This window comes from Typopeltis vanoorti, chromosome 1, assembly GCF_054136105.1.
Source record: "Typopeltis vanoorti isolate ZY-2024b chromosome 1, IOZ_Tvanoo_1.0, whole genome shotgun sequence".
Classification (NCBI taxonomy): domain Eukaryota; kingdom Metazoa; phylum Arthropoda; class Arachnida; order Uropygi; family Thelyphonidae; genus Typopeltis; species Typopeltis vanoorti.
Window position 1 is genome coordinate 158,689,759 of NC_143549.1, and position 27,839 is coordinate 158,717,597.

The window sequence follows — 27,839 nt, forward strand, 5'->3', positions numbered from 1 at the left end:
TACTACAGTTGCATTTCCTTTATCCGCTTTGGTGATAACTATTTCTTTATTATTTCTCAATTCCTGTAGGGCTTCAAATTCCTTGTTGGATATATTGGTTTTGGGTGGTTTTGCTATGGAAAGGACACAAGCCACTGTTGGCGATTTGATGTGGAAGGTGGCGGATTCCTCTTTCAATCTGGATCATTATATCCTCATTTGGTATTTTTTTGGGAGCAATGGCGAAGTGTGGCCACGTGAAAGCACGTTGAGAGCTTCAGGGTGACTGAAGAAAGGTTGATTACGGTGTTGGTAGCAAGTTCTGGATTGACGGTGGAATTCTTTTTTATTATTAATTTATCGAATTTCTTCATCTGTCGGCTTCGTATTTTTTCAAACTCTTTGTCTGCGGAGGTACACGAGACGTCATGTAAAATTGTCCACAATTCTTGATTCAAAGTGCACGACAGTTCCTCTTCGAGGGTACGAATAGCTTCGTTAATTTTGGCTAAGCCTAACCGCGTGGCGGTGATTAGTATACTATATACAGGGTGTTCGGGATAAATTTGACAGTTTCGTAAGGAAAAAGAAAATCTTCTTTGTATCTATTAAATTTAATGAATTGACAAAAAAACATTACAGGCAGAGTTAATTACAATACTATCAACAAGATTTACTCAAAATAACCACCATTAGCATCGATCACAGCTTCAATTCTGCTTCGGAACCTCGAACAAGCTGATGCTACAGTCTCCCTGGGAAGGGCCGCAAAAACTGTTTTAATTTTATCCATTAACTGGGCTTTTGTATTACTGGAAGTGTGATTGGTGTCTTTTTCAACTGTGCCCCATACAAAATAATCCATGGGGTTAAGGTCTGGGGAGTTTGGAGGCCAAACATTTGGACTGGTGAAGTCGTAGAAATTTTCAGACAACCATTTTTGACTTTTCCCAGAGGTGTGGCAAGGGGCCGAATCCTGCTGCCATACATACGGCCTACCATTGGCTACCCTTGTTATCCAGGGCTTGACTACAGTTAGCAACTCCACGAACAAAGCCCGAATTCCAATGCCAGGGTTCTTCAACACCTGTTCCTGCAGATTTGCGAGGAATTCTGCTGTACGAACGCAATCAGATCGTCTGCTAGGGATCTTTCTTCTTGCTACATCCTCGTAGTGACCACTGCAAGTCTCTAGTTCATGCCTGATTGTTTTTACTGTATTCAGGGAGCATTGGGCAGCAGTCGTAATATCCTTATTTTGATGGCGGGCACGAATCATCATGATACAAGTTATTCTCTTCCATGATTCAGGTGGGTTCCAGCTATCCATCCTTTCTGACATCTTGTATATGAATGAAGAAGGGTCCAAACTTTTAAATGAAGAGAAGTGTGTGTTAATACATGTAACTTACGGAAAAATATAATTAATTATAAATATGTCAAATTTATCCCGAACACCCTGTATATAATATATAATATACTATATATAATATACTATACTTTTGCTGAAATTATTTTCCTTCTACCAAGCCCCCAGACTTGCTCTCCACTTTATTCACAAGCCAAGGGTCCAAATTAATGTGCTTATACTACGAGTTAACTCTTGCTTAGCATTGGAGGTCGGTAATCGGCATACGAGTATATTCGTAGTTGGCTTGTGAGGCTCATATACCAACTACGTGTATACTCATAGTTGGCAGCGAATGTGTTAAAGCATACTCCAAACCTCAACAAATATAACTGTATAAATTTACCAAAAATCTGGGAGACAGTCATTTTAAATAAATTAAAGATACCAAGAAATTATACACTTGGTTTAATCCATTATCCAAGTGTAAGCAAACAAGTTTGAGCCTGAACTATTTTCAGGACTTGGACAACTCTTATATAAAAGCTTATGACTTCACATCACTTGCCTTAGTATCCCATAATGCAAAGCACATCTCCTTATAGGTCTGTATTCCCGTAATTATTATTATTATTAATAGACACCTCCAGGGAGTCTAAGGGCTCTTCGAGGGAGGGCACCTGCTCTACAGCTCTCCGTTTCCACTGCCCAACTCATCCGACAACCGTATCGTCTACACCAACGCCATCTGCTCTCCACCACCACCACCACCACTAGTATTTTCACAGACAATCACAAACATCCATGCCTACGGCGGGATTCAAGCCCATAGCCTTTTGGCTGAAGAGCGGATATGCTGACCACTCGGCCAACCAGGCCGGTAAAAAAATTCCATATAAATTTTTCTCTTGTTATCACGAGAATCGAACATAGTTCCCTTCTACAAAATCGGAATGTTTTGTTATTGTTCCACTTGCACCAAGCACACACTACAAATAATGTTAGCAAACAAGTTTGCACCTGAACTATTTTAAGGACTGGGGCAACTTGTATATAGAAGCTGACCCTCCCCATAATGCTATGCATTATGGGAAGGGTCAGCTTCTATATACAAGTTGCCCAATCCTTAAAATAGCAATGCATTATGGGAAGGGTCAGCTTCTATATACAAGTTGCCCCAGTCCTTAAAATAGTTCAGGTGCAAACTTGTTTGCTAACACTTGGATAAAGGATTAAACCATGTATATATTTTCTTGGTATATTTAATTTATAGCATACCCAAGTGGAAAAACTTCTAAGTCATTTTAAGTACTGATTAATACTTGTTTTTCTCTCCTTTCTTTTAAGCTTACACGGTGATCCGAATGCATTTTTGAAAATTATGGAGACAACTACCGTGTTTGAATTAAAACTTTAGTTTAATATAACTAAAATCTACATTCGACGTTTCTACCTTTATGTCAAGGTCATCTTCTGGAGCATACAACTATACACAGAAAACAAGCTACACTACAATCAAACTGGTTTGTTAAAGACACTGACCAACCGCTACAACAATTGTTGGCCTGACCTCTGGTGAAAATAAAAATAAAAATAAATAAATAATTTAAAAAAAAAACAAGATGTCCTGGAGTCTGTTGCATCCGCTGCACCTGTAACTTACTGTACATTGGTGAAACAGGACGGACAATCCCTATACGCAAGAAAGAACACATTAAATATAACCATTATGGTGAAGCAGGCCTCTCAGACCACACACTCACACCTTACACCAAATCAACTGGAAAAGCACCTGCTCTTTACACCGCACAAAAACCTGGTATGAAAGGAAATTTAAGGAAGCCTGCGAAATCCTGATAAACCACCCAAATATCAACAACAAAGATGGCATGAAAATTCCAAGGCTCTGGATGGCACACATTCAGCCTACCTAATATATAAGATCCAGCATAAGTCAGGACTCTAGCCAATCTTCAGCTAGTATTAGAAACCATTCCATACCAACTGGCTGGAATGTACATGATGTTAATATATGTATATAGATAGATACTTGTTGTTGTGCCCAATGTATTTCTACAGCCAACAGATAACACTAATAATAGGACTCTAGCGTTGATGTATAATTTTTTTTTTTAATTAATTAATTAATTTTTATTTTTATTTTTATTTTCACCAGAGGTCAGGCCAACAATTGTTGTAGCGGTTGGTCAGTGTTTTTAACAAACCAATTTGATTGTAGTGTAGCTTGTTTTCTGTGTATAGTTGTATGCTCCAGAACTTGACATAAAGGCGAAACGTCGAATGTAGATTTTAGTTATATTAAACTAAAGTTTTTATTCAAACACAGTAGTTGTCTCCATAATTTTCAAAAATGCACTTGTTTTCTCTCTTTTTCCAGCATAGATGGCACCTCATTAGAATTGATATCCTTGTGTTGTGTGTTACAATTTTTTTAAACTAGTCCCACTGTTATGCAAATTATTGTTATTTCATGTACTGTGACAAACTGTTCTTGTGCTCTGAAGATGCTGGATATAATACCAGCAAAATATCAGTTAATAAGTTAATAAATATTAATTATTTTATCAATCTTTGTTGTAATCAATAATGTGAAAATATATTAACATGTACTGCCAACACATAAGCCTTTGCACACATTTGAGATTAACTAATTCTGATCAGTAATTTTCCTCCAAATTAATCTGTTATCTGTCAAGACTCCACTATTATCAGATGTCATATTTTTGTCTTTTAAAGCATTTTTTACTGTATCAATCCATCTGCATCTTAGTCATCCTCTGTGCCTTTTTCTTGCCAACCTGGTGAGGAAGACTTGTTTTGCTAATCTTTCCTCTCCCATTCTGTTAATTGCCCATACCACCTAAGATTAGCTCTACTAACATATTCTTGAATGCTAACAATGACAAGTTCTTTCCTAATATCCTCATTTTTGAAGTGATTCTGCCATCTGTTCAGTCCACTAATCTTTCTGAGTACATAAGCCTTTCCACACATTTGATCAAGTGTTTTATTTCTAACCCAGCTGTCAGATCCAGAATTTAAAATTGGTTTGAACACTGACTTGTATACAGCTAATTTAGTGTTTTGGCTAATTCTTTCTTATTCCACATAAATTTATTCAGCTGACTTCCTACCATACCTGCTTTACTAAATCTGTTGTGTATTTCCATATTTATTTTATTATCTTCACTAAAGATTATGCCTAAATAACTGAAATGTTTTACTTGTTCTATAGGTTCGCCATTCAAGACACAGTTGATGTTTTCAATGTTTCTGCCTATTTTCATTTAATTGTCTTTTTATTGCTGATTTTCTTACCAAATTTATTATAACTGTTATTCAATTTAGTCAGGGAATCTTGCAGACTTGTTCTGGATTTATTCAGAAGTACAACATCATTTGCATAAAGTAAAGAGCTAAGATTAACATGACCAATTTTAATATCACTTTAATACCACTTTCCTTCATAATGTGATCTATTATAGATAATGAATAACAGTGGAAATAATGTGCATCCTTTGTCACACACCTGATTTTACTTCAAATCATCTTTCTCTTCCTTCTTCAATTCTAACTACTGACTTACAGCTTAAATAGAGAACTATGTATTGTTTGATATTATATACCATTTACACCATATAATTGTAGCATTTTGAAGAGCTTTGCTCTTAGCACCTCTCATCATATGTATTTTCCACATCAACAAAACTTAAATATGGATCCTTATTATATTCCCAAGATTTCTCAACTATTTATCTTAAAGTGAAAATCTGTTCCTGACAATCTCTGTTTAGCCTGAATCCTACTTGTTCTTCACCCAGCTTCACTTCTACAATTGTTCTTAGCTGTTTCTCCAGTATACTTGCATAAATCTTACCAGGAATACTCAGTAGGGAAATACCTCTGTAATTCTCACTTTTAGTTTTATATCCCATTTTTTTTTTTTATATATATGGTATATGGGTACTATGAGAGCTTTGCTAAAATCCTCTGGAATTCAATCATCTGACCAAGCCATCTGATTTATGCAGTGCAGCCACTATAAAACTTTTATACCTCCATATTTGAGCATTTCTGGCCTAATTTTATCTTCTCCATCTGTCTTTACACATTTCAGATTTTTGATGACTTTTTCTACTTCAAGTATAGATATGTATTCCTGACTGCATTCCTGTTGAGAGTTTTCTATCATTGTGTTGACACTGCTTGTTTCATTTAGAAGTCTTTCAAAGTAATCACTCCAGACATCTAGAATATATTTATTTTCAGTTTTCATGTCACATTTATCATCTCTGATTCCTTTTAAAGTATTTTTTACCCTATTTCTAAGCTTTTGAATAGCCATTTTTCCACATTCCTGATATTTATTTTTTATGTTCTTTTCAAAGATGATGACAACGATGAGTTGCAACGGAGAACTAAAATCATGAACATGCTAGCAGAGCTGTTTCAGGAGAAGGGAGTGCAGTTTGTGTCTGTATTACATGTGTTTGAGGGAAGAATACAATTATAGAGGTGTGATCAGTTGCATTTTAATGGCTTTGGAGTGAGTGATCTGGAGAAAGTGTTGCTGGATGGAAGTACAGTGTGTGATCCGTGCAAGAGATTAAAAGTGAGAGATGAAGTTATTTTATTTAGCTTATGATGTACAGGTCTCAGAATAAAACATACAAATTACATAAAACAGCATAAAAACAATTGTAAAAATCATATTAAAAGGGGTACACTAGGTTGAAATGATTAAACATCAAAATTAAGAATCAGGAGCCAGAACTTAATCCTTAAATCCCGGATCCACTCCAGGGATTCTGGGGTCAGTTTAAAAAAGTCCTCTTTAGAACGAGAATGAGTAGATAGGGCACTCAAGCACAATGTGATTGATAGTCTGGATCCCTCTTCTGCATTCACAGTTTGGAGTATCAGACCAGTTCCATTTATGCAAGAGATGCTTACATCTCCCATGTCCTATTCTGATCCGATTTAAAGTGGTCCATACATGTCTAGGGAGATTGAAGCCCTCCAGACGAGATGTCGGATTTGAGATGGGTATTTGAAGATTAGAGGTATGTTGAAACCAATACTCTCCCCATGACTCACATAGGTCGAAGTTCTGGTCGTTTATTTGTATTGCACTCCTCCAGGCAAGGTGCCTGGATTTAAGTCTTTGTGAAGTATGGAAGGAAATGTCTTGGTGGATAGGCAAGAAACTGTTTCCAATTATTTTTGTCCATAGTTTGCTTAAGGTTTGGGTACCGTGAAGTGAGAGAGGGGCTATATTACTGAGAGGTGGGAGCCAGTAGCCAGGAGTAGATCTTAAAGCTCCAGAGATTATCCTCATAGTTGATTCAGCTGGACATCGACCAAAGAAGCGTGTGTGCTGTTCAGCCACACAGGAGCACAATACTCTGCTGTGGAATAGACCAAAGACAGTGTGGTAGTATGCAGTGTGTTGGCATCAGCACCCCAAGAATTACCGGCAAGTTTATGCATTATGAGTTTTTAATTTCCCAGCAATATTTTCTAGATGATATTTAAATATCAAACTTCTGTCTAGGGTAACTCCTAGGTATTTTGGATGATTGTTAAATTTCACATGTTTATTTCTGAAGTAAACTTTTGGGATATAGTTGGCCTGGATATTACTTAAATGAAAGGATGCTACTTCAGTTTTGTTCAGGTTAGGTTGTAATCACCATCGTCTAAAGTATTTATCAAGTACAGCCAGATTTTCAGTTAAGGTGTTCTCAGCTTTGTTCTCATTCTCAGTTTTGGAATGTTGAATGTTGAGTTGCAATGGCAATATCGTCAGCATACATGAATCTCCGTGATTCTGTCTCTGGGATATCACTAATATATAAGTTAAAGAGCAATGGGGCAAGAACTGACCCCTGAGGTAGGCCATTTTTAATCTTAAAGAATTTACTTTGGGATTTGTTGAGAGATGCTTGTATCCATCTATCTGCTAGTATTTGATTAATTAGATTGGCTAGTTTTGGTGATGGGATAGTTTCTAGGAATTTTGAGATAAGACCCTCTCTCCACACTGTGTCATAGGCAGCAGAGATGAAGAGATGAAGTGAAAAATCAGGTAAGTGATATTGAAGAGACAGAATTGCTTGGCAGTGGAAACAGTAGTGTGAGAGATGAAGAACAAATGGGAATGTAACAGAAATGGAGAAATGGGAGGCGGAGCCTAGGTGGGCATTGAGACATGGCATAGGGAGGTGGCTGTTGAAGGTGGTAGTGAACGTGTGTATGAAGATGGAGTATATTGCACTGTGGGTGGGGAAGTTGATACGGAGCAGATATGTGGTAAGTGGTGATAGAGGTGGTTGGGCAGGTGAGGTGGGGAAATCACAACTGACAAATGACTTGAATAGGACTGGGTATAGACTTAAAAATGAATTACTGTTTGTTTGCAAATGCCAGATGTATCAGAAATAAGGGAGATGAAATGGTTTCACAGATTCAGTTTATTTGTCCTGAAATCATTGGAATAAGTGAACCATGGTTGAATAAAGATGATATTCTAACATGAATAGAAATGGAAGATACGGTATTTTTGGTTTCATGTTAAAATTACATGGGACAAATTTACATGGGATAAAATTACATTGCCAAAATTACACAAGGATGAAATTACATATAGATAAAAATACACTAAGAAAAAATTACACAAATTTGAATATTCACACCAAAGTTTTTTACTTTAGAGTTTTTAGATTTTTATGATGAATTTTATATTTATTTTCAGATTAGAGTTCGGTTAATTTTGTAATACTTTATAAGATTTACCTGTTGACTTTAATTCGATTAAAATATTGTTTTTAGTTTGTTGTCAAATTAAACACACAAACTTTCTTAGTATTGCAAAAATTACTTTTATTTTAAAGAATAATAAAAAACAAACACTAAGTCATATAAGCTATACAATGCAAAAAATCCAATCATCTATTAGAGTCATAATTTTGTACAATATTTGAAATGCGTTGTTTTAAAGAAATGTACCTACGACATCGTGGGTTTCATTGACCAGTTAAATGCTGCAAATAGTTTGTATGTTGTAAAGATAATTCTTCTTCTTATTATTATTATTATTATTATGAGTGATGCCAAGGAGTCCTTAGACTCATCGAGGGAGGCCCTAAACATCATGTCCATCAGAACTATTTGACATTCACACAGTATCTGTCATACTTTGCCTTGAATCATTCACTGTCATAGTACCCACAACAGACTCTGGCAGCTTATTCCACTCATTCACCACTCTAAAAGTAAAAAACCTAGCTCTAACAAACCTTACTAACCATGCTCTTGCCCAGCTTCCATGGATGTCCCCTAGTCTTCCCATCACCAGTCCTGTTCTCAAAAATATCCTCTGAATTAATCCTATAGAAACCCTTCAACAATTTGAATGTCTCAATCATATCTTCCCTTTTCCACCTATCAACCAATTTTTGCAACTCACAATCTTCAACCTGTTCTCATAAAGTTCATTCCATAGACCTGCTATCATCTTGGTCACTCGCCTCTGGATCCTCTCAACCTCCTCCCCATCAAGAAGAAACCTAGATGACCAAATCTGGGCACAGTAGCCGAGATGGCTCAAAGTTCAATACAGAGGAACAATAACCTGTTTGTCTCTGCTTGTCAAAGTATTCTTCAGCATCCAAGTGATTTGATGAGCCGATATAGCCACTTTTGCAATGTGCCCCCTAAACTTCAACTCCCTATCCACCAACACTCCCAAGTCCCTGGCCTCATCAATCTCCTGGAGTACAGTTCCACCAATGTGATATACTGCTGCTAATCTTTTCACCCCAAAATGCATAACCTTACATTTTGCCACATTAATTCATCCATTCTCCTTAGCCCAGAGGATATTTTGGATGGGATCCAGAGAAGATTCACAAAGGTGGTCAGTGTTCTTTGGAATGTGGAGGAGTAGGACAGATTGAGAGAATGTAAGATGCAAAGCCTTGTGAATAGGAGGAGGTGGGTAGGGGATATGATTGAGATATAAGCTAGTCAGGGTTGTTATCAGGTTTACATGGAAGAAAATTTTCATAGAATGGGAGGGTGGGGTGCGATGGTAGAACGAAAGGCCATCACTTGAAAATATAAGAAGGGTAGAGAAGTAAGGATCAAGTTCTTTGCATGGAGAGTGGTTTGTGAGTGAAATACATTGCCTGAGTGTGTTGTGAATGTAGACACATTGAATCAGTTTAAGGCATGAATGGATTAGCATTGTGTGCAATATTGTGTACCTCCCAGGATGTGTCTCTGGCTCCATGGAGGTCAGATGTTAATAAAAATAATAAAAATTAGAAGAAGAAAAATCATCTGTTTTATTGATTATAAGAAAGCTTTTGAGTGTGGATCACAACAGACCATGGATTGTAATGAACTCAATGTTTTGTATTCATCATAATTGTGAATAGTCCAGGAGGCTAGGGAACCTTTGGATGCTTTGTTTGAGACAATTAGCTTCATGTTACCTGTGATTTATCTCTGGGGCTTCTTTTGCCTGAAGCACCAACAATGTACCACAAGGCAACACTACTGGCAGGGGGGGGGGGGGGCAGGGATGGCTGTCTCAGTCCCCGCCACCCAAATATCAATATCAATATCTGACATATGGAGAGAATACTGGTCCAACAATCTACCAACAAACGGCTTCCCGGTAGAAGATCCCTGTGCTCCGCAGCCTGATTTTGATCATCCTAGGAAGATTTGGTGATCAATAATCAGAACTAGTCAGGGCAGATGTGGCTACCTTCTACATAAATGGGGGCTGTCAGATCACCCTTATTGTGATTGTTCTCCCGTGGCTCAGGCGATTACTCATATTGTGTATGACTGCCCAAGGCGCCAATTTTATGGTGGTGGCCTACAGAACATCCACAAAGTGACGGATGAGGTCTTGAATTGGCTTTCCAGCCTGGGCCTTGACCTGTAGTTGGTATGGTGGTGGCGGTGGTTATGGAGGAAACAGAAGATCAAGGTCCCATCACACCATGAAGATGTTATTCTCGTAGTCACTCTCATAGTCCTTGTCATGGTATCAACAGAACTCCTTCTCATGTTAGAAGATGATGATGTAATGTGAAATGGGCTTCCTTTAATGGATCAAGTTTTCTCAGAGAAGACACAACTGCTCTCTAATTAAATCTAGGATACAGCTACATTTATGTTGTGAAGTGTTGTGAGAACATGCAGCCTTGCCATACTTGTTACAGCAGGACGATAATTGTCCCTGGCTTGATTATGACAAGTTACGTTTACTTTATTTATAAAAAAAAAAAGGGGAAAGACTTAGAAAGCTGGTTCTTTTATTTAATGAACATTTATATGTTAAGATTTTCATCATTTGTTGCTAGAAATTGTGATTGTACTTTTCACTTACCAGTTTCATGTAGCCATAAGCATAAATAAATGAACTCACTGGGAATACCTGAACACCTAATTCTCTTGAGAGCTGTATGACAACTAAGAAGCTTCAGTAAAAACAGCTTTTGGATTATTAGACATTATTTGAGTGGAAAAAGGGGATGTGGTAGGTTTGTATGCTGTCACCCTATCTTTTTAATATTTATAGTGATTATATCATGAGAATGGCTGATTTAGATAAATATTCCACTGGAATTAAGATTGATGGAAGAAAAATAAATAATTTAAAATATGCAGATGATGCAACCCTCATAACAGAAATTAAGGAAGATCTGGATCCTATTAGTAAAGATGGAAAGTAACAAAGCTGGACTTAATTTAAACATCAGTAAAACAAAAGTGTTGGATTTTGGCAATTTAATTGAATTTATAATAGAGGGAGATAAAATAGAAATCATTCAGAGTGATGATATGCTGTGGTCTAGAATCAGAAATGGTGATAAATGTGAAGATGAAATTAAAGAAGGAGAGTCATGGGTTAAAAAAGCTATATTAAACCTGACAAAAATTTTGAAAGATAGAGGTGTGTGTAAGGCCATGAGAGTTAGAATTGTCAAAGCAATGATATTTCCAGTAGTGATGTACAGATGTGAAAGCTGGATTATTAAGAATAAAAACAGAAAACGAATTGATTCCCTTGAATTATGGCTGTGGAGGAGACTCTTAAGAATTCCATGGTCTTGAAGAATAATTAATAAGAAGGTTTTAGAGAATATAAAGACAGAATGCTCCTTGGAGATGATCGCTAAATCAGTAGAGGTTTGGTTGATGTATAGTTTGGACATATTTGTATAACTTGAGTCTCAGCTCAGGAATGATACCACAGGAATGGAAGGAATGTATGATAGTTCCATTGCACAAGGGTGGTGCAAAAACCGATGCGTCTAACTACCGACCTATTAGTATCTCTGGTGTGGTAGTGAAGATTTTAGAGAAGTTGGTAAGAACTCACATACAGAAATGGGTAGACAAGCATTCTATACTCTGCAGGGAACAGCATGGGTTTACTAAAGGATGCTCATGTTATAGCAATTTGCTCATATTGTATAACAATATTATGGCCAAGTTGGATAAAGGGAATGGATAACTATGATAATGTTGGATTTTTCTAAGGCATTTGATAGGATACCACATGATAGGCTGTTGTGTAAACTAGAGAATATGGGATTGGAATGTAATCTATTGACTTGGATCAGGGGTTGGTTGACAGACAGATATCAAAAAGTGCTATACAGAGGGTGTGAATCTGCCAGATTTAAGGTAACCAGTGATGTACCTCAGAGTTCAATCCTTGGACCATTATTGTTCAATCTATACATTAATGATATCAAGCAGGGTCTATCATCAGATTTGCAATTGTTTGCTAATGATGTGAAGAACAAGGCAATCAAGGATTCTATTGATATTCAGCAATTACAAAATGATTTGAATAGACTGGAAATCTGGGCAAACGAAAATGGCTGTCAGTTTAATGTTAGTAAGTGTAAAGTTATGCACTTTGGCATGATTAGAATTCCAGGTGTATTGGTGGATAAGAAACATAGCAAAAGTTGCAAATACACCTCCGAAGATAATTGCTATGTTGAAGCGAACCTTGACATGTAAGGATAAGGAAGTAATTTTGCCTCTTTATAAGGCTTTGATAAGACCACACCTGGATTACTGTGTGCAGATTTGGTCTCCTGGGTTCCAAGAGGATAAAGAAGCCGTGGAAAATGTGCAAAGAAGAGTCACAAAGATTATATCCACATTATGGTATTTAGATTATGAGGACAGATTGCGAGTATGTGGATTGCAGACTCTGGGTAATAGGAGAAAGAGGGTGATATGATAGAGGTCTATAAACTTTTGAATGGGTGTTATAGCATTTCAAATGATGAAATTTTTTGTTATATAGAAGGCAGGGAGAGAACACGGGGACATCCATGGAAGTTAAGGTCGTTCTCAGTCAAGAAAGGGGTAAGAGCTAGGTTTTCCTCCCAGAGAGCAGTGAGTGAGTGAAATAATTTGCCCTTAGGGGTAGTGAGTGCATCTAGTGTAAATGAATTTAAGGGAAGGTATGATAGCTGGGTTGGGTAATTTACAGCCTCCCTCGATGAGTCCTTGACTCCCTGGAGGTCTCAGATAATAATAATAATAATAATATTGTCCAAAGTACATCAACCAAGTGAATGTACTTTGGACAATAGAAGAAGTTGATGTACTTTGGACATATTGTGCAAGCTCATTGGAAAAGGCAGTTATGTTGAGGATGGCCAAGGGAATGAGAAGAAGACCACAAGAGAATTGGATGGACAACATGAAAGAACTTACCAACTTGAACTTACATTTACTGAAAGAAATTACAAGAGGCTGAGTTGGGTGGAGAGCCTGGTGATCCTGTGAACAAAGCTTCTCAGTAATTTCTGTTGTGCTGATCTATTACTTATTCAAATACGACTGGATGACACATAACAACAACAACAAAAACCTTTTTTGGGACCATAAGCACAAATAAGTCTCATTGTTCAGTTTGCCATTCTGATATTTGCCTGCATCATTCTACTTGATATTGCCTGCCATTCAAGAAGCTTATCCTTATATTTAGTGTTGAATAGTATAGCTACTCCCTCTTTTCGCTGATTGTCATTGCCTGAATATAACATTTTGCATTTGTTGCTTAGAAAGATCTCACCTGTTTTTGTCTTCTTTGTTTCAGTAATTTCTATTGTGTCGATCTGTTACTTATCCAATTCTTCTGCTGATTCCATTTTCTTTCCATTGAAGTTTTTTAAGTTGATAGTACCAATCTTAAACTCTGTTAATATTGAGTTGGAATGTATTCTGGAATTTGTTCCAGTAGCTAACTTTTTGCTGTTCACCCTGGTTTCCCTGATGAAAACAATGGAGGCCTTGGTTAACCAGGCGATGCCCCAGCCGGCATGAAATTCTGTCATATTGTACCATCATTTTAGTCTACTGGTCTGCTATTATGTCTACCAAACATGTTGGCACAACATGTTTGGTTGACAATAATAAGCCTTGAAAAAATGTTTTAATACATGTAAGGGAAATTAGAATTTATTAAAATCTCCTATATATTTTGCTCACTGTAACATTCATTCATGGAGAGAGAGAGAGAGCAAATGAATTGGTTACATTCAAAATATTAACACAAGAATGAGTCCAACAGCATGAGTATAATTCCATGTGTCTCAGATACAACTGAGTGAACAGGAGAAAACACTATTAATGTTCCAGGGAGCCAGGTAGGGTTGTACAATTCAGAATTAATAAAAAATGTTAATATAATAAATAAATAAATAAATTTTAAAAAAGTAAATTTTTAAAAAAAATTCATGAACAGTTTATGGTAATTACTTCCCAAAACAAGGAGACAGGAGTGCAGTCTGTTCAATTAAAATTAGGGGCAATGATGTAGTGTTTTGCACTTTTCAAGGAATAGACAAGCAAATTTAAATCTACTATAGTATAACATCTTAATCTGATCCCTATGCTCTATGTATAGCATTGATAGTACCAGAAGCAAGGCCTGAACCTTCTTATTTTAGAAATCTTATGTAACCTTGTTGTTCTTCAATTCTGATTATTATTATTATTATTATATCACACCTCCAGGGAGTCCAAAGACTCATCGAGGGAGTGCATCAACTCTTCGTCTCACTACTCCACCAACCTTCATCATCTGACACCAACGTCATCTACCACCGACTACCACCACTAATGCTTTCACAGACAATCACAAACATCCATGCCCACGGCAGGGTTCAAACCCGCAGCCTTTTGGCTGGAGAGCGGATAGTTGGTCAGTCTGCCTAAAATTGCAAAGCCAACATGAACAGGGTAGTGGAGGCAATTTATCTTTAGTAGATGGTAGGAAATAAGATAGATTCCTTGCTGGTTTGAAAGTAGTGCAAGTTTCATTTGCAGAGAATCCTTGCTGTTTGTTCTGAAGTTATTTAATGAAAGGTATGAAAATCCTCCTAACATCAAGTTGAAGATTGGCTGAAGGATGATAATTATCAATTATTTCCCACACAGTAGTTTCTTTATATTCATTAGATGATAATATGATTATTATTTTATTTAATTATTCTAATAGAAGGGAGTCCAACAACAAAAAAAAAAAAAGTATGCTCTGTGTACAAGACTTTTGATAATACCTATCATTTTTAAAGGATGATGACATAAAGCTGTTGTCAGTATTCAAAATTCAGTATTGCCTGCAGAATCATGAATTGTTACGGTATCTGTCCAGGAAGGAAAGACTTGTTAGATTCATGTTCAGTAACGAACTTGATGCAGGTGTATAAATAGTTTCTTCTGTCCAATTAATTCTGTTTCAGAGTGAGACCAGACTGCAAATATATCATCAACGAAACATAGCCAGATACAAGGCTGACACAAAATGGTGTTAAAACATTGGCTTTTGAAATGATTCATAAAGTAATCAGCCAAAGCAGGTGAGATAGGACTGCCCATGGATGTTCCTTCTGTTTGCTTATAGAATTTACTCTGCCAGAGCCTCCGTAGCTAAGTTGGTATAGACAAAGTCCTTTGGTCTGATAGACCTGGTTTCAATTCCCATCTATGATATGAGGAACCTTTATCTGATATCTTTCAACTAAAGGTGAGTTAGCTGGTCTCATACAGAGGGAGAGGAAGGTTTTTCCTCCCAGAAACTTGGGTTTTTCATCCCTCAGAACAGGCAAACCGGCTCATGAACACACACACACACACGGATCTACAGTCAGAAATACATACTTAGAAGTCCCTCATTGGAGGGCACAACCTCAACCAGTCCTAAGGGGGTTGGATGAGGAAAATTGGGGGGGGAACTCCACATGATAACAACAATAAGTTTACTCTCTGCTATGTGAAGTATCCTGCATTGATGGTAAATTTAACAAAATCCTGAAGGAAATCATTCTGTAAATAATGTTTACAGAATGAATATGTTTATAAATAGAAAAACCATATAAAAAGAAACAATAATTTGAGAGTCCAGTGAATGAATAGAGCCTCCATAGCTCAGTCAGTATAGACAAAGCCCTTTGGTCGGAAAGTGACATGAGGAATCTTTATCTGGTCTCTTTCGAGAAAGGTGACTTAGCTGGATACTGAGGTAGGGGGTTTTTTCACCCAGAAACTTAGGTTTTTCGTCCCCCAGAACAGGCAAACTGGTCCCGTGAACACACACACATGGATGCGTCCCGGCCATATGCCAGTCCTGAGCCCAGATAAAATTGGGAGGTTGGGGAAAGCAATAGTGAACTACCCTGTAAAAAAGTATCTCACCAGGAATACTTTTAATCTAGAAAAACTAGTAAATGAATACTTTGATTTTTTTTTCTTGAAGTCAAAACTGTTTTTTAAGTAAAAGTTGCTTTGGCTAGTAATGTTTCAAAGAAGATTTGAAAACTACATAACAAAATAATAGGTGAGATAACTGATCCAATCAACTATTGGGCATAGTGGATCACCAGATTTATGTACATTCCATCAAAGAACTGCAGTCATACCTTCATGATGTCCACTATGTCACAGCAGTCACAGACTGGAACTTCATTAAAAATCCCACATTATACAAAACAGTAGGTGACATTAGAAGTAGAAAGGCAGTATATGTAGAATTATTAATATTATTTCTCCCTCCATGGAGTCAGTATACACATATACTCATTCAACTGGCAGTATATTTACTGACTCTTAAAATCCTTAACATTTCTTGCATTAACAACACAGTCTGTAACATGTTCCATTCACTGACAATTCTCCTCTACTTCCTTTAAAGTTTCCCTACCAAGTGTATGCTTTGCATCCCATCGTTGCTTACCAAATCTCAAAACCTTATAGTTTGCAACATTGGACTGATAGCTCTATTTACCTGCCTATTCATGCAATCTGTTGAAGTCCCCTTGTAAGTCCATAACATCTACTTGACTCTGCATTGCTCTCCCCAGTTTTGCACCATCTTCAAACAGCTACATATCACTAGTTAAACCTATCCCATTATCATTAACATAAAATGAACAAGAATAGCCCCAAAACTGACCCTTGCAGTACTCCCCTAGTGGCCTTTCTCTTTTGTGATAACACATCCCCATATACAACTTTCTGATACCTATCCAACAGCCAGTCACTGATCCAACTCAGAAATATCCAATCAAATCTGTTTCAATTTATTTAACAGATTTTGTGTGGCAGTCTATCAAAAGCCTATGCAACATCCAAGTACATCACTATATATGCATCTTCTCTGTCCAATATATTTGTCCCCTTGCTATAGTACATAACTAAGTTAGTAAAACATGATCTATTGTTAACAAACACATGCTGATAACCACAGCAAATACTGCTATTATCAGTTTCATTTCTGTATCTCTCCAGTACCTTCACCACAACTTCAGATATGCAGACTGGTCTATAATTTGAAGCTAGAGCCTTATCACCACCTTTATGCAGTGGAACAATTTTACCCTCCTTCCTCTCTCTTGGAACCCGTGCTGTTGCAAAACTTTTATTAAACAGGCATGCCATTGCTGCTGCCAATTCCCTGAAATATTCCGTTAAGATGCTTGGAGATATGTCATCAGATCCTATTGCCTTATTGACACCAAGTTTATTTATTTACTCAGATGTCGCTTGGATTAGGTGTTAATAAGTCTGCAGAAATGGATAACATATCACCACATATTTTTAGAGAATGTGCAAGAGAAGGCCCTTGATCTGGTTATTTAATGAAATTCTTGCAGTGGCAAAGTTCCTAAGTAGTGGAAAGAAGTCAAAATAGCCTCTCCACAAGCATGGTTCTAGGACAGAAGTTCCAATTATATTAAGAGTCTGTATATCTACAGATCTACAGTTATGGTCAGAATTTTGCAGAAATTAGTTAGTAAGAGAATACAGAATTGGGTTGATAGACATTAGATTTTCTGTGATGGTCAGGATGAATATGTGATGGGCAGGTTTTGCTTTAGCAGTCTGCATCTGCTTACATCTTATGATAAGGTGATGAATGTGTTGGATAAGGGAGACAACATGACAGATAGGTGTATGAGCTGCAGATGATAGGATTGGATAACAGATTGGTTAGTTGGATTGAAGATTGACTTTCTGAAAGATACCAGCAATTTGTGTATGATGAAGCAATGTCTCAGAAAAGGAAGGGGACCAGTGGCTCTACTGTTTAACTTATTTGTTAATGATATTTTGTGTGGATGGATCGAGGATCTTCAGATGTTTGCTGATGATGTAAAGTTAGGTAGAATTATGAGGAGTATTGCTAATGTTAATTCTCTACAGGAAGATTTCAATAGACTTTTCTTGGAAAGATGAGTGTGGATTTAGTTTTAATATTAATAAATGCAAGGTGTTACACTTTGGAGTGCAGAGATATAAGGCTAACATACTGTATTGGTGGGCTGTACTTCAGGGAGTGGATAAAATTCAGAATCTTGGGGTGATGGTAGATAGTGGACTAAAGTTCCAAGGACACATTGCAAGTGTTGTGAAGACTGCACATCATATTGCTGCTATCATAAAAAGTACATTCAGATGTAGGGATAAGGAGGTGGTGGTGCTTCTGTATAAATCATTGGTCTGACCACTTGTGAATTGTTGTACTCAAAATTGGTTGCTTACTGTTCAATTTGATGGGGAACACTAGAGAGGATTCAAAGATGAATGATCAAATTGATATCAGGACTTTGGTGTGTTGGTCATGCAGAGCAGCTGAGGAATGAGGATTACAGAGTTTGGTGGATAGGAGGAAAAGAGAGACCTTCAAGTTATTTAAGGGATTCTACCAGATTAAAACAGAATGAATTATAAAAAGAGTGGACATTAAGATGCAAAGAACAAGAGGACATCCCTGGAAGTTGTATAAAAATGCGGTCAAGAAAGGTGTTAAGAGTAGATTTTTTTACATGGGGAGTTGTTGGTGAGTGGAATGCATTGCTGAAGTACATTATAAATGCAGGGAGTATAAATAACTTCAAAAGTTTATTATGATAGAGATGCTGCTGGTGGAGTAGATATCCCATGATAAATCTATTGATTTAATGGAGGCTAATGTAATAATCATCATCATAATAATAATATATAGTACTTTGGCTTTCTTCTATCTAATCCTGTGTGATGGGGTCTAAAGTGTAATCTGCCAATCCTAACTTCCCATAATGATGGTACTGAATGTGTTCTCTGAAGTCAATGTTAATGAATCTTCCTGTTTGCTCATAGAAGATCAAGTTACAATCACAGAACATTTCCTATATTCCAAGATGTGCTCGAGTATGGAGTTCGTTCTTAAGAGAGTGCATCAAAGTTGCTAATTTCATGATTGGTTTGAATACAATGAGAAGATTATATTTCATTAGTATTATCTATCTTTCTATCTATATAAAAAATAAAAAATAGAACATAAAAAATACATTCACTACCATTATTGTGGCAAGTCAGGATTTCACACAGTATTAGATGGAAGAAAACCAATGTACTATTTTGAATTCATTATAGGTCAGAAAGATTATTTTTAGAGTCAGCCATGGCTACGAAGAATTCTCCTAACCTCAACAAGTATGGCTGCATTGATTTGCCAAAAAATTTGGAGACTGTCATCTTAAGATCAACTCCTCAATAGCTGTAATACTTTTTTTTTTACAACATTAGAGGTGCCAAATTAGGAATTTAGTTCTTTTATCAATTACAATTTTGAATTGTTTCACTTTGAATTGTTTTTGAATTGTTATAGTTTACACTCTTTGTAGAATATAAACTATAACATGTTGCTTTGTGCTCTGAAGATGCTGGTTTGAAATCCAAGCGAAACATAAGACTGTTAATAAATATCTTTGTTTATAAAATAGTTCATTTGGTGGTGTTAATACCGTTAAAAATAATTATGAATCATTAGTACTGCTATTGCTGTTTTTTTTAGATATACCCCGTACATATTATTATTATTATTATTAGTAGTAGTAGTAGTAGTAGTAGTACTGGCAACTCCAATGAGTACTTAGACTCTATAGGAGAGAATAAATGACTACTATTTGGGTTTTTTTTTGATCAAAAAAAACCCCAAATAGTAGTAATTTAACAGTATTACAATCACAAGTCCTTAGACTCATCGAGGGAGGCCCTAACATCATGCCAAGAACAACTACTCAACATTCACACAATACTTCGCCTTGAACTCATTTATAGTCATGGCACCCACAACAGACTCTAGCAGCTTATTCCACTCATTCACCACTCTCCAAGTAAAAAACCTAGCTCTAACACCCTTGTTAACACACTCTTGCCCAGTTTCCATGGATGGCCCTAGTCCTCCCACTGCCAGTCCTATTCTCAAAAATATCTTCTGAATTAATCTTATAGAAACCCTTCAGTAATTTGAACCTTTTCCACCTATCAACCAACTTCTGCAAACACACAAATATTCAAAAATCCTGTTCTCATAAGGTTCATTCCATAGACCTGCTGTCATCTTGGTCACTCATCTCTGGATCCTCTCCACCTCCTCCCCTATCAAGAAGAAACCTAGGTGACCAAATCTGGGCACAGTAGTCGAGATAGGGTCTTATCAAGATTCGATACAGAGGAACAATAACCTGCTTGTCAAATATTCTTCAGCATCCAAGTGATTTGATGAGCAGATTTAGCCACTTTTGCAATGTGCCCCCTAAACTTCAACTCCCTATCCACCAACACTACCAAGTCCCTGCCCTCATCAATCTCCTGGAGTACAGTTCCACCAATGTGATATACTGCTGCTAATCTTTTCACCCCAAAATGCATAACCTTACATTTTGCTACATTAAACTGACATCCATTCTCCTTAGCCCAGCCCTCCAAACTATTCAAATCATCCTTCAAAATTTCAACATCCTCTGCATTCTATTGCCCTACGCAACTTTGCATCATCAGCAAACAAATGAACAGTTCCTCTCAGATCCTTTCCTATATCGTTAATGAACAAATTAAACAGCATTGTCCAAGAACAGAACCCTGTGCCACGCCACTAGTCACATGCTGTCTTTTGAACTCTACTCCTGAATAAACTACTCTCTGATATCTCTCCATCAACCACCCTCCTATCCATCTCACCAACCCTATGTCCATCCCCATCTGCTCCAGTTTACTGATTAGAGTAACATGTGGTATCCTGTCAAAGGCCTTGGCAAGGTCCAGTAAAATCACTGTAAACCCATTACCCTTACTCTACTCCTGAATAAACTACTCTCTGATATCTCTCCATCAGCCACCCTCCTATCCATCTCACCAACCCTATGTCCATCCCCATCTGCACCAGTTTACTGATTAGAGTAACATGTGGTATCCTGTCAAAGGCCTTGGCAAGGTCCAGTAAAATCACTGTAAACCCATTACCCTTATCCAGTTTATCCATCACTGTGTTACTGAGGCATGCTCTACCTTTCACAAAACCATGCTATTCTTCCATACAGTATCCCATTTTCACCTATCCATTCCTGTATTCTCCTCTTGACTATTTTCTCCAAGACTTTGACAATGATTCCTGATATGCTGATTGGTCGGTAATTTACAACAGCAGTCTTGGAACCTTCTTTATGCAGTGAAACTATTTATCCCCTCTTTCCACCCCTTCGGGACTAACCCAGATCCGAGACTCAAATTAAACAAAATGGTCAAGGGCACTGACGGTTCTTTAGCCACTTCACGTACGACATGAGCTGGTATACACCATCCAATCCCACAAATGTTTTCATATTGAGGTTTTGTAATAGACTATTCAACTTCACTTCATTCATCACCATTCCCATATAAGCTGTTGGTTCTTTCATTCCTGCAATGTCACCACCTGATGATATATTCTTGCAAAGTGCTCGCTCAGTAATTCCACTATATCAACTGATTCGGTTACCTCCCTACCATCGGCATTCTTTAAAATCATTCTGCCGTATACATTTTTTCTTTTACTTGCAACATATCGAAAAAACTGTTTGGGATTCTCTTTAGCCTGCATGGCTAATTTTCTTTAATAATCCGGTTTTGCTTTTCTTACCACACTTGTTACCCTTCTGGCCTGCGCTTTATACCGTTTATGTGCCTGCAGGTCACTTTTCTCCTTAAATTCCCTCCACAGTTGTTTCTTTTTTTGCAGCTCAAGCTTAATGTTGTTGTTATTTATCCATTTAACCCCTATTTGATTTACTATTCGGACTTTAGGTATGCAGTCAGCCATTGCCTCCTGCAAACACTCCTTAGCCACCTCCCATGCACTATCAACATCCAGCCCTTCCAGTTTTACATGTCATGGCACTGAACCAAGCAAACTCCTATGCTTGTCATACTTACCAGCCCAGTAATTCCCCATGTACCCTGTCTTAATTGAAAATTCCACACATTTAGTCACCTCCCAACTCAAGATCCAATGATCACTCTCACCAATTGGTGGCAACGTGGTCATATTCGTTACAGCCAAATTCTCAGATGCAGTTACTAGGTCCAGCACTCTCTGATCCCTAGTATTTTCCATTACATGCTGTCGCAGATAGTTATCCCATAATAACTGCATAAAATCCAATTCCTTCCTCCCATGTGTCCTCTCCTCCTTCTAATCAATGTTACCATAGTTGAAATCCCCCATAATAATTACTCTCCTTCCACTCATTGCTTCTATTTGCTTCTGCATACTATCTCCACCATCTATTTCATCACCTGGTCTATAGCAGCACCCTATTGTATATTTTGTTCTGCTAGCCTCAATCTTACACCAAATAGCCTCAAATGTGCTCTTTTCTCTATCCTACAGTTCAACTTCTATTCTCCTTGGCAGCAGTTCATCAGCTATCATCAATAACACTCCTCCCCCCTTTTTATTCTACCTGTCCCTCCTGAACACACTATAACCCTCACATTCAATCCCACTAGCTATATCATCTTCTGTCAGCCATGTTTCACTAATGCCAATAACTTGTGGCCTGGAAGAGCCAACCAAGACCAAAAATTCTTCCTTCTTGTTCCTAATACTCCTGGCATTAGTATACATGAAATGCAGGAATATGGAATATGAATGAAATAGAATTTAATATGCATGAAGGTTACTTTATTTAGCAAAGAAAATGCTGCAAAAAATTAATGGTACTGCAATGGGTTCCCCTCTCTGCTCCCTTGGCTAATTTTTACATGGAGCATTTGGAGAACAAACACTTACCACAGGTGTTCTCAAAACCTTTAGTCTGGCTAAATTATATAGTGATATATATTTGCCATTAGGCAAATATATATGTATTTCTGATCTGATCCTGTGGCTTTCTCTCTTTGAGAGGGTAGCAGCTGATTACTAGGGAGATAATGATGCAAGGTGGTTTCCTGTTGCCTTCCTTGCCAATATATGTATTTATGATGTATATATTTACCTCATGGGGCCAAGCTTTGGATTCCCTCATAACTGATCTTAAGAGATGACACCCTAAAATTCACTTCACATTAGAAAAATATTCAAATAAATCTTTGCCTCTTCTAGTCACTTGCCTTTTGGGTGGTTCATTATGCTTTCTTTATTTATAGAAAGCCAATACACACACTGGAACGTATCTATATAATAACATCATCATCATCATCCAGTCCAACAGCATGGAATTCTAAAAACACTGACTCATAGAGCCAGGGCTATTTGTTTTAGTGCCACAGCCACAGAACTCATCTGTCTTTATCGCATTTTTTTTTTTTTTTAGCCAATAGTTACAGCTCCTTAACCACCTTACCGGCCATTATGGATCAAATACGCATTCTCATAAGCTTCGTATCCATCATATATTTAAAGGTAATATCAATGGTATTACAATTTTTATATGCACTTCACATCCATGATAACTTTGCCATCTATAGACATCTTGGCCAGTAGCGTGGTTAAAAAAAAATAAAAAAATGCTGCATGCAATCCTCCCCCAAACAAACACACACAAGCTTCTCTCTCTCTCTCCAAACAAATGAGCAAAGCATCACCATTATTATACTATATATCTTGGGAACATATGAAAAGATCATCAAGCTAACGAAACAACATAAATTCACACCACACAACCTTCACAGCCAGTCTAGTTGGCCAAGTAGTGATCATACCCATTTTCCAACCAACAGGTTGCTGGTTTGAATCCTGCCATGGCATGAATGTTTATGATTATCTTTAGATAGCAGATGAATTTTATTGCCAAGTTTAAGACCACCACTCCACTTATTGGAGGCCTGAAATGGCTTGAAAAAGTTTCATGTTTGGTCTCTAGAGCAGGGTTTATGGACTATGTAAAAAATCTTGCTAAAAATGCAAAAAATAGATAAAATTGAATAACATAGAAAAAAATCCTTAGCCAATGCACAATACGAAATATACTATACATTTGCAAATGAAGTTTTGTGGATGGGAACAATATTAAAAAAAAAAAAAAAACACCATCAAATTAGTAACTCTGATCTGCACTCCTAATGAAAAATTCCATTATTTACCTCGTCCTGGAGTGTATGTAATTTCCTGTGATTGTAACTCAGCCTACTATGAGCAGACAGGAAGATCCATTAATATCTGACTCACAGAACACAAGAAATGCATTCACTATCATCATTATAGCAAGGTAGGACTGGAAGACCACACTTTAGACAGCCATTACACAGGATTAAACAGAAGAAAGCCAGTGCATCATTTTTAAGTTCTTAGAGGTCAAGAAATATATGTTGTTACACAAGACTAGACAGGATGGTCTAGAGACATGCATGTCTGAACATGTAAAAAACATTGAGGGAAAAAAAGTGACAAGAACAGTTGATGTGGGAAAGGCATATCCTGCCATTTTTATGTATTTTGCAAAGCATTTGACAGGGTGTCACATGATAAGCTGATATTTAAGATGCAGCATATGGATTTAGATCTTGGGTTAATCAACTGGATTCAGGATTGGTTATCTGATAGGTATCAGAGAGTTGTGTATGGTGGGGCAATATCAAGCAGGCAGATGGTTACAAGTAGGATCCCACAGAACTCAGTACTGGACCTGTATTGCTTAACCTTTATATCAATGACATTATCAATTGATTGTGTGTGTGTGTTGGGGGGGGGGGATATTCAATTGTTTGCAGATGATGATGTGAAGCTGGAAAGGGCTATTAGTAATAGTGCAGATGTGGCAGCCCTGCAAGAGGATTTTTGAATAAATGAGAAAGATGGGCAAATGAATGTGAATTTCAGTTTAATGCAGCAAAATGTAAAGTCTTGAAGTTTGGGGATATATTTGATGGGAGGCTGCATTCTCATGGAAAAGCTGTACAGGAGTAGGGGAGACAAGAGATCTGGTGGTGATGATTGATAGAAACCTGAAATTCAGGGAATATATTGCAAAGGTAGTGAAGGTAACCCAAAGGATTGCTGCAGTAATCAGAAGAAAATTGACTTGCAGAGATGAAAGAGTTATCGTTCCACTGTATAAGACCCTGATCAGACTACACTTAGATTATTGTTCTCAAATTTGGTCCCCAGGATTGGAAGGGGATAAATTAACTGTGGAAAGTGTACAGAGGTGGATAACAAAGATGGTTTCAGGACTGTACAATGTTAGTTATGAGGATTGGCTGAGGGAATGTGGACTGTGGAGTTTTGTAGATAGAAGAAGGAGAGGTGACATGATTGACACTTTTAAACTGTTGAGAAGTAGTTACAGGGTGGTTGACACTGGGGAATTCTTTGTGTAACAGCAAGGAGGATTGATGACAAGGGGCCATTCCTGGAAGTTACGAAAGGAAGCTGTGAGCAAGAGGGTGAGGAGTGGTTTCTTTGCGTAAAGGGTGGTTGAGCAATGGAATGCATTGCCTGATAGAGTAGTGAGAGCAAGAATGGTCAATGAGTTCAAGGAGTGATATGGTAGATTTTGTGTTTCCTAGGAAGGACCTCCAAGGATGAATCTCTTGACTCCATGGAGGCTCGAATAATAATAATAAAAGAAAGCATAAATCATAATTGCTTACCACACAACAAATACAAACTGCTAAGTAGTTTTGCAAGATATAGAATTTCTATATATTGATCATAATTGTTTTATAGGAAAATTTAAAAAACTCTTAGAAATACTCTGTATCCCTATAAAATGTAGAATCCTACACCAAATCTGAGTTGCATTCCGTAGTGTAATTGGAAGAATGATGGCACATTGCACCCTATGATTGAAAAAGGCCTATGTTCGATTCTTGTTTTGATGAGAGGAATCATTATATGTGTTTTTTTATTTGAAGATGGGTTAGTTGATGTCACATGGAGATAGCATGGTTTTTCTCCCAAAAAACTCGGGTTTTTCATTTTGCATATGGACAAATTGGCCTTGAGAAAACATGCAATTTACAGACAAAAAAAATACATGCCGTCATTTGTGTAGATGATGATGATGTAAGTTGCAATTTTTATTATTTTGTGGATTAAGTGGTGGAGATGCAGAGTTGTAGATTAGGTGCCCGTTCTTTATGCGTCTTTGGACTCTTTGTAGATGTAATGTAATAATAATAATAATAATTCCTCAAAAATCTAACAACTTTGGAACTGGAATATGACACACATTATGCCACAGAACTTGACAGCAACGATTAGTATTGTTCCAATACTTACAGTTTAGTTAATACAACAGTTTTTCTGGCCATTTTTTTATATGTACTAGTTTTGTAGTTCTGATAACATCTGTTTTGTGTAAACTTTTTTTTTCTAGTATTTTAATGCAAATCTTGTACCTCTGATAATGAAAGTACAGTGACTTACAAAACTTGTTATGTTGTATTGTTTATTTTAATAAATCTGTTTTATGTTTAGAAACTTGTGGTCTCTATATTAGAAATTAAATGAAGGTTTTGATGAATACCAAATATTTCTGTGATTTAGCAATTCTTCGGTATTGAGACCGAAAAAGTTTCCAACAAGTTTCATAAGTCATTGGACATACAGCATCAGAGGTACCAAAACTTACATACGAAAAAGCTAGAAAAAATTAATTACACATAGCAGATGTTATCAGAACTTCACAACTAGCACATAGAAACAAAGTGACCAGATTAAGCCACTGTTGTTACATTATAGAACGTGATGGCGACAACGACCATTGCTCCATGGTGTACATAGTAATTAATACAACCAATTTTTTTCTGGTCACTTTGTTTGTATATACTAGCTGTGAAGTTCTGATTAATATCTGCTATGTATAATTAATTTTTTCTAGTAATTTTTTATAAGTTTTGGTACCCCTGATGATGTAAGTCCAACAAATTATTAATCTTGTTGGGTTATTGTTTATTTTAATAAATCTCTTATATGTTTAGAAACATGTGGTCTCAGTCTCAGTAACATAAACTAAATGAAGATTTACAAAACCACACAAATATTCGTGTTCATTTTGTTATGATTAATGTTTAACAGTAAAGCCAGTCTACAAAGTTTTATGTCTCTTGTGTTTTATACATAAAGTTCGAGTTGTTTTTCCTCCCTCATAGTTACATGGATAGTTTCCCATTCTCTATTCAGCTGCCCATCAGTGAAATCTTCTTAAGCATACAAGCCTGTGAGTGTTTATAGCTGGTTCATAATTTTAATTATCTGGTGTGAGATCACAACATTGTTTACTCTAGGTCAGGGTTTCCAGAGTATTCCAGCCCTTAGTCCACTCACAATATTAATTGATAGTGGGTTACAACTTTTATGTGGGTGTGATTATCATTAAAAATCAAAATCTTTCTTAGAGTTTTAGAATTGTTTTGAAAAATTTAGCTAGAATTACAGCATATTAATAGATTTGTATTTATAACATACATTTTTACAAATTTTAAAATTATATGGTTGACATTTAGGAGGAGTTGAAGATATTCACCTTAACTTTATCTATGGTAATCGAAGAAGAACTAAAGAAGTGGGAAATTTATGTTCAACAGACTATTATGGCTACTGAAGAACAGATGGTATTTAGACAGTATAGATGCTTTGATTTTAGTACTTCAGTTTTAAATTGAATTCATGGATTCTAATTTTTAAGTGTGT

At 36.8% G+C, this 27,839-nt stretch overlaps 1 protein-coding gene across 1 annotated transcript in view; it reads left to right on the plus strand.

Moving 5' to 3' along the window:
- LOC150110580 (cilia- and flagella-associated protein 43) overlaps positions 1–27,839 on the plus strand; it is a 258,702-nt gene that overhangs the window by 59,863 nt on the left and 171,000 nt on the right. The window contains exon 5 of the mRNA XM_090401995.1: positions 27,653–27,760. Coding sequence (XP_090258121.1) covers positions 27,653–27,760 — 108 coding nt within the window. The remainder of the gene's footprint in view (positions 1–27,652; positions 27,761–27,839) is intronic.